Source organism: Antedon bifida, chromosome 2 (assembly GCF_963402885.1).
Source record: "Antedon bifida chromosome 2, ecAntBifi1.1, whole genome shotgun sequence".
Classification (NCBI taxonomy): domain Eukaryota; kingdom Metazoa; phylum Echinodermata; class Crinoidea; order Comatulida; family Antedonidae; genus Antedon; species Antedon bifida.
In genome coordinates this window covers 27,679,695-27,694,714 of record NC_136227.1, presented here as the reverse complement: position 1 = coordinate 27,694,714, position 15,020 = coordinate 27,679,695, and the positions used below count along the sequence as shown (strand labels likewise).

Sequence of the window (15,020 nt, the reverse complement as noted above, 5' to 3'; positions counted from 1 at the left end):
GATATTATTTAACTAGACAATTGTTTATACATATTGAAATTTAAATTAAGGCAATAATTAATTTCTACTATTAATTAAAGAAATTGATCTTTAGATTTCAAAGAAAAAATATAAGCATAATGGTTATAGTTATAGAAACTCCCCCATATTCTTGTACTTTGTTTTGATTAAATGATTAATTATTATGTATTAGCTTTTTAAACTAAATGTCATGCAGTTTAATTTAATTGTTAATCATTTTCTATTTTTAGTATTTTCATTTCAAATGTATATTATAATAAATTAGTTCATGTACAAGGTATAAAATGTAATCATTTCTTAGTATCATACAACCGAACGATCTCTAAAGCTTAGTTCCCAATTGGACGCAACAATGTATGTGCAACAAAAGTAAGTTGACCAATCACAAGCGATATTCCGGGTGATCTATCGCGTCGTGATTGGTCAGATTACTTACATCTTTGTGTTGAGTCCAAGTGGGAACCATGCTTAATACAAACATTTTAACTGAAAGCAGTGTAATTGTAAATACATCAAATTAATTTTCTAATATATACAATATATCTTTTTTTACTATTCTCAAACAAAAAGTACATTACAAAATTAGTTTTTACAAGGCATAAAATGTACAAAGTATAAAAGAAAATCCACTATGAAATCAGCTGGCATCAAACAACAGCTTCCGCATCAGGTTCGTGACCAAATCCAAGGATCTCTGCCGCAAACATGTCGGCTGTGATTTCCTCAGGTAGATTATCATCAATCAGGTCAACCGAATTGGTCGAATCAAATGTTCCAATCTCTGAACTTCCACCTTCTGCATTAAACCCAAGTAGGGTTGTAATGTATTCAGCAACCTCTGCTTCTGTCATGTGTTCCCCTGCGAAACAAATATAAAATTTACATAGTTGTTATAAATTAAACAGGTCTGGAATTAGATACTGCTTTGTGAGTAGAAACTTGTTTGTGCCAAACTCTATACACAGCGTTTGTTAAAAGTTTTTAGTATTTTAACTAATTTGAATGTTGTCTTTTATGTTATTGTCCTTTTTGAAAACTTTTTGTCATTTTCTTATGTACTTTTTAAATAAAGATTGCTGTACAACCAATTGTTTTTTGTATATTTGTTATACAATTTTTGTATTGTTTAAGGCAAATGGTCAACTAATCCACTAAGTATGAAATGATCTATTCACAATGGTGGTGTCAGAACCTCAAGTTTCCTGGCGAGGGGATTTCTAACAAAGATTCAAATGGAACTTCAATTTTTTGGTTCCTCAAGACCACCCTTTAACCTCAAGTTCAAATTAGTAATAAGCTGATTATATAATATATTTTTTAATCATTCATATTTAGTTGTATTAATAATAATTAGAAATATTATTTCAGTTTCAGAATCTTTCCTGTGTTATTATTAGAAATATTATTAGAAATATTAATTTAGTTTCTGAATGAATCTCTAGCAGAGTACCATTTTCCTTGTATTCATAATAACGTTGAGTAAAAGATTACCTCTGGTCTGTAGGATGTCCAGTAGGTGACCTCTCTCAATGGCAGCTTGACCATCAACCTCTTCTAAACCTAAAACCTCAAAAGCATGATGGAGTTGATCCACAGAAAGACCAAAGGCTGGCCGATGATTCACATATACTGCAATGAAAATGATTTCATACTATAAATTAACTTTAAAAAAAAAACTAATACAAGGAGACAATAGAATTGAATTAAGCTTTCAGTAACGAACCAGCTTGTTGTAGACACGTGGCATTAGTGGAAATAATATTTAAGAGTAATTGTTGTTGTTTGATTACTTCTCAAACAAATGTAGCATTGTCTCAAGAAACCATCAAAAAATTCTTTAAAATGGGAATTGTAAATAATAAACAGATACCCTTAAGGCTTGATAAATATATAACAAGTGGTTGTTATCTAATGTTTAAACATTTTGTTAAAGCTAATGAAGTTGAGATTTCTGTATCAAAACTATACTTTTTTTTTTAAAGCAATCCCATTATAAACAAAATATTTCTACTGTACAAACAAGTGCACCTATCACAACCTAAACATGACCTAGTAACTCACTCAAACAATGCACAATCTAATTTCAATATCATTACTATAATGTAATTTCATTCTAACAAACATAATTACTTTAGGTTAATGTTTTTCTGAACCATAATATGCATTCAGAAACTTCATTCTTGATGCTTATGAATTTAGGCTGTAATTATCCCAGCGTACCCGTTCCTTGTTTTGCATACACCAAATCAAAGAAATTCTCTTGAATTAAGCCTAAATAGACATGTGCATGTACATTATGCCCTGGGGTTATTTTTTATAATTTTGAATGAACTGAGCCTACTAATATGTGAATCATTCTTAAACCTCCTTAAATTATAAATAATAGTAAATTTTATTCTTTATTTAAAAAAAAAAGCAATTTCACATTCATCAGAATAAAAAAAGTTCAAGTATGTTTCTCATCTCGATCTACAAAAGAAAGGTCTTGCCCTTCCTACCCCCACCTCCAGGTTTAAAACAAATTAAATTTGTATATACATATATGTATTTAATTTAATGGTCCACAGCTTTTAGTTTAAACACTTGTACACAATGTCATTGCTTTTGTATTATTAAACTTATGCAAATTATCTTACTTTGAAGAAAATCAACTGTTAACTACTCACGTCTAAAACTACACTATCAAACTAGTTTGATTTAAAAAAGTGTTATGTGCCCAAATATGGTAGTGGTATGCCCAAATATGGTAGTGATATGACATTATCATGTCCACATTTGATAGCATAGACAAGGCTTTAAACACAGATTGGTATTAAAAAGATTGTGTGACAATTTTTTTTTTAAATGTCATATGCATCCAAAAGCAAGTAATTACTACTAATTATGCAAATTACAGGATAAACCATTTTTTAAAATATTAAATAGAATATTTAAATAATGGTTTTTCTGATAAAAAAAATTGTCTGGTAGAGAACAAAAAATACTGTATGTTTTATATAAACAAAATAAATAAAAACTGTTTGATGGGAACATATTAATGGGATGAAAAATAACGTGATTATAAACACTACAATATGTAAACTGTTTTTGTATTAAATTGAAATAAGTCCAAATATGTGATTTATTGACATAATGTATGTATTTTATTGATTTAATATGCTTTTAGTTTTAATGTAATGTTCAATATTTTTGTGTAAAACAGAATGTAATGTTATTCATTTCATTGTTTAAATAATGTAAATCGTCTAAATATTTACAATGGAAACTGAAACAACAGCACATACAAATTCAAAACACTTTAACTTTGTTAAATTGATATTATGTAAATATTATAAATTACCGCACAACCCTCACTGACATCTATTGTGTGAGACAATAGTTGATTTCTTCAAAACTAACATAATTTTATTTTTTTATTACAAAGAAAAAACATTTGTTACATTAAGACTATTTTTAATCCATTGTCATTTTCTTTATACCTTTTAATCATTAACACTTATCATTAGGTAGTTTTTTACTACAAAAATAATATTATTTATAAGAAAAGAGTAATTTTTTAGCTCTGTTTATATTATCAAACTTTGTGACAAAAAAATGTGATGTGCCCATATATGGGCATGATGATGTCATATCACTACCATATTTGGGCATATCACTGCCATATTTGGGTACATCACACTTTTTTAAAATCAAACTAGTTTGAGCTTTAAACATTGTTTTTTTCTCACATTATTTTGAAAGTGTAAACAGAGCTTTACAAACTTTATTTTAAACTTTTATTTAAATATTGTTATGTAAGTTTAACAAAATTAAAACGTAATGTAAGTTTTTACTTCTACATCTTTTTTTAATGCCACCTCCCTCTCAGCTCTATGTACCTTTCATAATGAAACTTTGTTTAAGTTTTTTTATTTACAAATCAACTTTGAATTTAACCGATTGTGAAGCACTGAAATATTGTATTAAAGGTCTCAAATAAAACATCACTTCATGACATTAACAATTTTTGGTAAATAACAATTACAACATAGAGTACATGACTCTTCAATGACTTTCTTTCTAAACCAAGTTAGTGGTGCTGTATTGGCCATCAGGAAAATATTGAGACTATAATCATATATTAACCATGGGATTGGTAAAGCAAGTAGGTCTATATTGGAGAAAGTTTTTTTTCTTTTTTTTTAAAGTTTAAAGTCTAGTTGAACTTGCATATAAGTTTGTGGATTATTAAAACTTTTATTATGTAATGTTTTTTTTTCTATGGATTTGAAGTTAGAAATAAAGAGAAATGAATGAATGAATTTAAATGTATTTAATGTTTTATTTACCGCTGCAAAGTGTAGTATTTTTTGAAAGATCGTATTCTTCGAATACATTAACCAATGAATACATCTTAAATATTACACTTTTCTCCGCTGTGATAATATCTTACAAAACCTCTTAGCGTACAAGCAACTCTATGGCTCACTTAAATAATAAAAATATGTTTCCTTCAATTTACTGAAAAGAAAAATCTCGAGAGAATGAATTACATTTCATTTCTGAGTTGAAATATCCCATTTTGATGATTGAACAAAGAGACAAATTGTATCGCGATTTTATGTCAGTCTTGTTTTATGATAAATCACCTAACATATAAAAAGAAGACTTTTGTGTTTCAATAAGATGAACTCTAAGTATTAAGCTATTTCAAAATTATAATCAATTATTATTTGAAGAGATAAAATGTATTCTTTCCTCTAGTATTTTAGTCACAAAATTATGGTGGTTACGTGCTTCTCTTTATATCTTATTTTGACTATTCTTCTTTAAATCTTTTATGCTGTTTAATAATAGTTCAAAATGTTTACATTCAACAACCTAATTGTATTTGTCTGGTATTTACTAATGGACTAATAATTTGCTATCGTTAAATCTATTTATCATTTTTCAGTAAGCAATCTTTAAAAAAACTTACTTATATATTAATATTAATTACTATCATTAGTAAATGATAATGGAAAATACATGTGTGATGGAATTTGCATTGAAACTGTAATTTACTTGATAATTATAATCCAAAAATAGTCTATTATAAGAATACACATTTTTCTAGTTCAAAAGATAACAAATAAATTCCTTTGTACTGTGAATGTTGGGTACACAAAATTGTGTCATGAGACACCTGCTACCCACCTGTCCAACATCCTCCCACAATTCATAAAAAAAAAGATGCACATACACGTCTTATTATGGACTCAGCGATTGCATGATGAAACACCAACATTAACAAAGCAACAGAGCGTAATAAATGCCTTTGCTTTCAAACTAATCGGCATTGTGAGATCTTTCCCATCTATGTTTGATTCGGAAATCAGGGTAGTGGTGAAACTACCGCAGATGTCCATTACGGTCTGTTTAACCTTTGGCGCCGTGTTGTAGAAAGGTCATTGGAAGTAAACAGAACCGAGTATCTCGCGGAATCAATATAAAGTACCTTCGAAGGTCTCCCACAAACTGTACAATAAATCTTGTTCGTTTGCTTCATGTAACAGGTGCGTATTGGAAACAACAGCATGTATTATGTCAGATACACATGATTTGGACATATGTTAGAAAAGATAGATGATGGTATGATTCAAACGAGAATTATAGTCAACATGTGAATTTGCTTTGGTTAATTTAGTCAGCAACTCAGTTAATTTAACTTGAACAAAATAATTCAAATGCGATCAAGGCTTTTAAAAACTTAATGTTACATCTCCCTACATGAAGGGGTTTTCACACATAGTCCATTCCAGCTCTGGTTCAGGTGTAGAGCATTCAATTAGGATCTTTTTGTTCTTATGTTGCGCCGTGTGGAGCAGGTATGAAAGACCCTTAATACCAGGCAATGCAGGTCAACAAATTGTGTTCGTACATGTTAGGCTACCCATCAAGTTTTTACATTTTGAAAAATCACATGTTATTAACTATTACTTTACTATAAAGGTAATAAAGTAATATTTTGTAAAAACATTTTACATAATCCTTTTCTATTTTGTTTTTGAAATAGAATTTAAATCTAATTTGAGTATTATGTATTTTCTTAAGAATTGAAATATGATAATACATTGTCATTGATGAGTGTCTGCATCTTTATACTTGTTAGTTAATGATTTTAAATGGAATATAATATTCTTCTATTCTATTACATTTTTAAGAGATACTGCAGTATCAGCTTACTAAAGCATAAGTATTCACAATATTAAATTTATAGTATTAATACTTTGTAAAATACATATGAATAATATCATAATTCATATTAATAGTGGAAAATATGAAGAAAAAACAAACTGTTATCTAACAAGATATGATACCTATCATAGAAAAAAAAAATATAGAAAAAAAAAATTTGTCTGTATTAGATATAATCATCTAGAATGTGGCTTGTAATGTATAGTGTTTTGGTTAAACAAAATTCAAAACACTTTTAAACTACATCGTGATGAAGAAATCCATTTTTTTTTAAAGTTGGCTGTGTTTACATTTTTATTATTTTTGTTGTATCTTAATTTAAATTTAAGCGCTGGCATAGTAAAAACAAAATTTTTTTTTGCCAAGTTTACTTTTATTTTTGTAAGTTTTTTTCATGATATTGATAGTGTCCACAATTTTCAAGTTTTATTTTCTTTACAAATAGCTATACACCAAATATAGGTATATATAATATAGCTATTACAAATACATATCCCGGTGTGCTACTCTGGTAGGCACTGCGCTGCTGGGAGCCGTGGGTCGGTAGAGAGCCAAATCCAAATTTTCTCAATTTCCGGTAGAGCTTGAGGACAATAATAAATACCTTTACCTTTACCAACAGACCAAGTCTACCGATTTTCGGGAAAATTGATATATTAAGGATATTATAATATAAAGCTAATGTATTTCTGAGCCCTTAATTTATTGTTGTTATCTTGTTTTACTTGTTGTAACTATTGTTTCATTTATTTTTATAACAGAAATAATAAGTTAGTGTTTGGGCATAAAATAAAGACAAATAATAATTAATATGCAAAATAATGACAATGATTATGTCATGATATCGGAAATGATCATGATGATATGATTTAAAAAAATGATGTTATGTTATTGATTACAGTAACCGGAAAAATAGAAGTTCATTGACATTATTCTGTCGACTTACATTTGATAAATGTTCCCAGATCAATGCGGTCAACATATTTGCCCGTTTCCACATACTTGCTAAACTTGACCTCATTAACCATATCTTCTACTTCCTGTTCCGAGGGATACAATCCCATTGCTCGCATGACAAATGGAACTTCTGACAACGGAATTTCTGTAGACACCACACGTGTATCCATTGTGTTGATTCCTTGACTATAATGATACAGAAATTATTTTTTAAAAATAAAGTAGAATAAAACCAAATGCATTTGTTTTCCTTAACTTAATTTTAAAATGACCTTGCTTTCTAATATTATAGTTATGGAATGTTTAGTTTAAAATACTGTTTTATTATATAAGGAAGTTGTTGTCTATGGGCTTTGTACATTGTTACAGCGGTATTAATAATGTACATTTTAATTAGGTTTCATTTTATTATACAATTACGCCTACAATTTAAAAACACAGATTTCAGTATGAAATATTCCCTGCAAGGTTTATGCCCATCCCTCAAGCTTGTACAATAATAAAGTAATATACTATACCTAAATAGTTTTATGGTAATTTACATTATTTTAAAATCTAGTAAAAAAGGCTTATTATACATACAAACATACTACTCCTTCATGTACATTTCTTAATTTTATTTTGAAGTAGGTGGATTTCAAATAAAATATCTATTTCAATCTAAGGTAAAATAATACACTTTTCTTTTTTTTTTACATCACATTTTAAATGTTTTATTTAAACTGTATTAATATTATCCATAGTCTGGCTTTGCAACTGTTTCAAGTTTTTAGTATAACATATGATAAATATATATTAAATGCTTCCACAATAAAGCAAAATCATGTTCTAATAGTAGCCAAGAATTTGTGTAAAAGCCAGTATTTTCCCGTAGGACCAATAACATATATATTTATATGAAAATAAACAGAATATTGAGGTCAGAGTTATTTGGAGATTTTATTTTTTGAGACTGTAAAATATTTTAGAAGATGGAAAAAAAAAAAACCAATATGATTCGTGTTATAAATATGATTATTTTTAATACCGATGGAATATAAGAGTACTGATATTTATTAACAAAATCTTAAAAATTGTTTTTTTAATTCATTGAAAAATCAATTGATTATAAAAACATGTTTGTGTAGGAGGGATGATGTTTATATTAACGAGAAATATGGATTTCTTTTCTATTGTATTAATAATCATGGTCTTATAAAATATAATATAAAAAAATATAATAAAAAATATTTACGCAAGATATAAAAACAAGGGAATATTCTGTGTAACAGAGACATAATACAACACAATTTTTAATATTGTATTGCAGGAATATAATAGAATCGATATGGAAATGGACATTGTTTTCAAACCATGTTTTACTGTAAACATGGTTTTAAAAACCTTAAATATAATAGGAAGGCTTAAACATAATTTTTTTTCTATAAAAATTATCGCTGATTTCAAAGAAAACCGCTATTTACTTAAATAACAGGCACTCTGAAATTTTCAGAAATCAATACGCATAAACAGCTCTATGGATATCTCTTTCACTTTATCCAGTCATTGTACTTTTTCTTTTGGTCATCAGCTTTGTAAAAACAGTTTCTTTGGGTAATAATAATGACAGGACAGGATATGTGGATGTAGGCCTATATACGATGTATAAATAAAATACACGGACAATAACATCATCACATTGTAGTATAAAGTTATAATTAACCTTTCTAACTAACTTACTAATTAAGTGAATGAGAGATTGATATAACTTTACAACATTCCAACACGTACCAATAAAATAACAAGCCAAATTGGAATGAGAAATGGGTTCTCCAAACTAAGATGTCAAAGTACCAATTAATCTACCAACTAATTTTCTGACAAACTAATTAAAAAATGATTAACTACACTCATAAATTAATTAATTAAACTAATAACCTTTTGACACTAAAATATTGGAGATTTATTTATTCTTAAAGATGTATTGTCTCCCAAAAACATGAATAATGAAGATTAATAAAATAAGACTTTAAATAGGCCATTTTGTAGTTTTAACAAAGTTAATCACTTTCACAGAAAAAAACCAGAAAAAAATAATGTTTTCAGTTAAAAAATGACAAAATAAATGGTTACATTCAACCAAAAACCCATTGGCTGGCAGTCAATTCGACTATCTTTTTGCTTTAAATTACAGTTTTTTCAGGTAAAAAATTATTTTTTTAAATTAATATTATGCAACTTGCGAATTTCAGGGGGACTGTCTTTAATATTGGGTGATCTCTTACAAGATTGTTTTCTAGAGGGCCTAGTACAGGATTATGTTCTGCACGCCCGGGGAGAAAACCTTCTACTCTTTTCAAATAGTGTACCAAGTTCTTTAACATGTAATGTATGTAGACAAGATTAGGGATCAATATTGCATCCAACGGATAAGGCAATGAGAATAAACTATTATCGTCCCTAACAAATATAGAAAATGCACAACATTTTTAGTTAGTGTGTAGAATACAACTATAGTGGACTATACAGTACCTTCTTAACTGAGCGTAGTAAAAGTAGTTCTCTAGCTCTCTGAACAGTACACCATCTCGACCTCCCTCCAGTAATCCATAGAATGGTATTAGATCATCTCCACCAAGCCTGGCAACTGCTTCAAGAGCTCTGAAAAGATTTTGTAAATTCAATACAGTTATTCTTTTCTGTTATTCCCCAACCAAGTCAGAACAAATTTAACAATACTGTATGTCTATGTTTCCTTGTTAATAAACAAATTAATAAATCAAATTTAGTTTTCGATAGTTGTTGTGGTTCACAAGTAATAGTATGTGTGTGTACCTGTACCTAAGTTTGAAAGAAAGTATGTGCCCAAATATGGTAGTGATATGACATCATCAGGTACATAAATGGCCACATCACATTATTTGTTTGATAGTGTAGACAGAGCCAAACACTTAACATAACAATTTCAAAGAAAATTAGTGAGTAATCGGCTCACACAGACACAAAAGTGTCACTATAAATGTTAAGACTGCAAGTTACTCAACTCTGACACAAATAGGAGAAATAAACCAGTAAGAAATTAATAATACTGAGTTCAGCACAATCAGGCAGAGAATCTATCCACACGTTGTAAACAGCAACATATAAACAAATTTATAATTTATTATTACAGACATATTAACAACTAGTTTTAACAAAGGGTATATCAACTCCTCATAGACACACATCATTAGTTTCTGTAATTTAGAATCAGTGGACAATTTACATGTACAGTATACAGTTTACGTAATTGTTACAAGAGAACACATACATTATCACAGCCTATGCTAAAGTGTCTCTATCATAGGCCCATGATTTCAGCAACACGTTAAAAAAGATAGAATTTCAGCAGTTTATTTTACAATTTAGGCCTGGGTAAAACAAATTACAAAAACATACAAGCCTACTGTAAATTTTATTCTACTGAATAAGTTTGTACAGTACAGCAGGGTAATCATTTAAAAAGTTAATCATGTATGATTATAAAACAATCGACCTTTATGATGATCAAATGAAGGAACAGTGAATGATGTTTTGCCTTTAATTACTTGGAGATAGTTTAATCATATGTCATTGTCAGCAATGTTAATGTCATTTAACTTCTCAAATTAACTATCAAATTGAAAGTTGAAATGAAAAAACCATTTGTAAAATTCAGCAATAGATTCAGGTCAACAGTGCAATTGGGTTAAGTTGACCTCTTTTTCGTAGCGATAGCTACCATCATGATGTTGTAAGTCATAAATGTTAACAGAATTTTATCACATGATGGCATTATAAAATATCATCATTAACTGTCCAAACGGGTACATTTTTGTTAGGCTTTTAAACAATTTTGTTTAACAATCTTTACCATCAAAAGTAAATATTTTCATCTTTTTTCACATACATATAAATTGATATGATTACTACCTTAATTGACAAGAATCATAGAGTTCAACCAAAATATGTTGTGGGAGGACAGTAGGCTCTAGGGTGAAGAAATGAGTTACCTCAGGGCAGAACATATAAACCCTAGGGTAAAAAAGCAGTCCCCAAGGCCAGATTAACCAGACTATAGGCATAGTAATTGTGTCTGCGAGTTATTGCGATTGAAAAGCATCTTAAAATGCATAGGCATGTGCTAGGCTAGCTTCTAAAGGGGATTGCATAGCTGGATGTGAATACTTAATGATAGTGTACATGGTTTTAGTAATATAAAAGTTAATGCACTTGACATAGATTCGTATAACCGCAGGCTAGATGGGTACAAGATGTCACGACTTCTTAATGAGTACAGCTTAGTTTAAGTATACATGCTCAACAAAATTGTAAATTAAAGAAAACAATGTAAACACGTACTATACATGTAACATAATGCAAGTTAGTGTTTAAAAAGTGAACGATAATCTACTATTGTTTTTTGAACGGTTTAATGTTATCAATCATAAACACTGCTTCGTACTTAGTGAAATGTTTAAAAACTGTAATATGGACATGTACTTAAAGGTTGCTTTCCAATTGACGATTTGTTGTTGACACATGGCACAAACCATGAGTTTGAAATGTAACAGAACATCAACATGCTTTTTGAAACTTTAACTAAAAATAAAATTTAACACCTCATGTTTGAGTTTGATTTCGTCTCACTCAGCACCTTTCATAACATTTCCCACCATTATAAATATCTGTTATTTTTATTATACTAAATATATATTGAGCATACAGTAGCAATTTTACGTCAACATCATGATGAGTTTTTATACTTACTGTACATTGACGTTCCACATGTGAACAACTGCATCTGTACCACCAGCTGTGAACACATGCCTACCATCATTGCTACTCGCTAGATTCACAACCTATAGATATAAAATATAAGCAAAACAGTTTTATTGAACATGATTTATAACAAAAATATTCTTTTATTTTCATGGTGTTTAGAACAAAAAAACAGTTTATTTTATTTAAATAATGAATTCATATATAATAATCAGAGATGTGTCTGTTAATATTGTGCAATCACTTTATTAATACTAATCTTCTACCACACTACACCCCTACTCACTCCAAGGTTAACCCCCCTGCAAAGGCTCCCTTCACCCCCCACACACATACACAACTTGATTTACAATGCTAATACTAATCTTCTACCATACTACACCCCTACTCACTCCAAGGTTAACCCCCTGCAAAGGCTCCCTTCACCCCCCACACACATACACAACTTGATTTACAATGCTAATACTAATCTTCTACCACACTACACCCCTACTCACTTCAAGGTTAACCCCTCTGCAAAGGCTCCCTTCACCCCCCACACACATACACAACTTGATTTACAATGCTAATACTAATCTTCTACCACACTACACCCCTACTCACTCCAAGGTTAATCCCCCTGCAAAGGCTCCCTTCACCCCCCACACACATACACAACTTGATTTACAATGCTAATACTAATCTTCTACCACACTACACCCCTACTCACTCCAAGGTTAACCCCCCTGCAAAGGCTCCCCCCACACATACACAACTTGATTTACAATGCTAATACTAATCTTCTACCACCCCTACTCACTCCAAGGTTAACCCCCCTGCAAAGGCTCCCTTCACCCCCCACACACATACACAACTTGATTTACAATGCTAATACTAATCTTCTACCACACTACACCCCTACTCACTTCAAGGTTAACCCCCTGCAAAGGCTCCCTTCACCCCCCACACACATACACAACTTGATTTACAATGCTAATACTAATCTTCTACCATACTACACCCCTACTCACTCCAAGGTTAACCCCCCTGCAAAGGCTCCCTTCACCCCCCACACACATACACAACTTGATTTACAATGCTAATACTAATCTTCTACCACACTACACCCCTACTCACTTCAAGGTTAACCCCCTGCAAAGGCTCCCTTCACCCCCCACACACATACACAACTTGATTTACAATGCTAATACTAATCTTCTACCATACTACACCCCTACTCACTCCAAGGTTAACCCCTCTGCAAAGGCTCCCTTCACCCCCCACACACATACACAACTTGATTTACAATGCTAATACTAATCTTCTACCATACTACACCCCTACTCACTCCAAGGTTAACCCCTCTGCAAAGGCTCCCTTCACCCCCCACACACATACACAACTTGATTTACAATGCTAATACTAATCTTCTACCACACTACACCCCTACTCACTCCAAGGTTAACCCCCTGCAAAGGCTCCCTTCACCCCCCACACACATACACAACTTGATTTACAATGCTAATACTAATCTTCTACCACACTACACCCCTACTCACTCCAAGGTTAACCCCCCTGCAAAGGCTCCCTTCACCCCCCACACACATACACAACTTGATTTACAATGCTAATACTAATCTTCTACCACACTACACCCCTACTCACTTCAAGGTTAACCCCCCTGCAAAGGCTCCTTTCACCCCCCACACACATACACAACTTGATTTACAATGCTAATACTAATCTTCTACCACACTACACCCCTACTCACTCCAAGGTTAACCCCCCTGCAAAGGCTCCCTTCACCCCCCACACACATCTTGATTTACAATGCTAATACTAATCTTCTACCACACTACACCCCTACTCACTCCAAGGTTAACCCCCTGCAAAGGCTCCCTTCACCCCCCACACACATACACAACTTGATTTACAATGCTAATACTAATCTTCTACCACACTACACCCCTACTCACTCCAAGGTTAACCCCCCTGCAAAGGCTCCCTTCACCCCCCACACACATACACAACTTGATTTACAATGCTAATACTAATCTTCTACCACACTACACCCCTACTCACTCCAAGGTTAACCCCCCTGCAAAGGCTCCCTTCACCCCCCCCCCCACACACATACACAACTTGATTTAAAATGCTTTTACTAATATACATTACAATTTATTCAGCTTTTCTCTGCCAATTTTCATCTAAAAATTTGAATTAATTTCATGCACAGGTTTCAGTAACAACAAAAATATTACGTACGCCTCCTGGATGTGAAATGAGGGCCATTGTGTTGTGTGGGTTTCCATCAAGTGGCATGATGCTTAAGCCGATTTTATCTTTAGTGATAAAAGTCATGTATCTCCTGCTACTCAATGGGTCATCGCTGGGTAACACAATCATTCTGCAAAACAAACACAAATAAATAATAATATAAATAAAATAAAAATAAAAATAAATATTTTAAAGACAGAATTAACAAAAAGTGAAAATCCATTTCAACAAAAGGTAAACATTTCAGGACGGAAATCATGTTATAGGTAGTGGTTTTGTTCATGAAAAAATAAATTTTAAAAAATGAGAGAAAGAGATTTGAACTAAGGAAGATCACATTGGTGTATTAACACTAAGCCAAAAATTATTTCAAATAAAATTTATTTTAAAGACAGAATTAACATTAAGTGAAAATCAATTTAAATAAAAGGTAAACATTTCAGGACGAAATCATGTTAAAGTATAGTGGTTCTGTTTATGAAAAAAAAAAACAAACAATTAAAACAAAGAGAGAAAGAGATTTGAACTAAAGGAAGATCACATTGGTCTGTTGACACTAAACCAAAAATTATTTCAAATAACATTTAAAAATACATCACATATGAAACAGAAAATAAGCGATAGAATTCCGAGAAAGAGATTTGAAACAAGGAAACAATACTTCAATTATTTCAAAGAACATTTAAAATTACTTCACACATAGTACATACACAAACGTGTATAGAACACTGATGTACCTCCAATGTTTCAGAATGTAACAATGACATGCAATGTAATTTCCCAAAAGACTA

General features: G+C 31.0%; 1 protein-coding gene across 1 annotated transcript in view; it reads right to left on the bottom strand.

Annotated features, from left to right (window-relative positions):
* Window positions 1-554: 554 nt before the first annotated feature.
* The window catches only part of LOC144858902 (cilia- and flagella-associated protein 251-like), a 30,334-nt gene continuing 15,868 nt past the window's right edge, over window positions 555-15,020 (bottom strand). The window contains exons 18-23 of the mRNA XM_078715046.1: window positions 14,218-14,359; window positions 11,962-12,053; window positions 9,706-9,834; window positions 7,184-7,380; window positions 1,513-1,650; window positions 555-880 (exon numbers count right to left, since the gene is read on the bottom strand). Of these exons, the coding sequence (XP_078571172.1) occupies window positions 669-880; window positions 1,513-1,650; window positions 7,184-7,380; window positions 9,706-9,834; window positions 11,962-12,053; window positions 14,218-14,359 (910 nt within the window). The 3' untranslated portion in view covers window positions 555-668. The remainder of the gene's footprint in view (window positions 881-1,512; window positions 1,651-7,183; window positions 7,381-9,705; window positions 9,835-11,961; window positions 12,054-14,217; window positions 14,360-15,020) is intronic.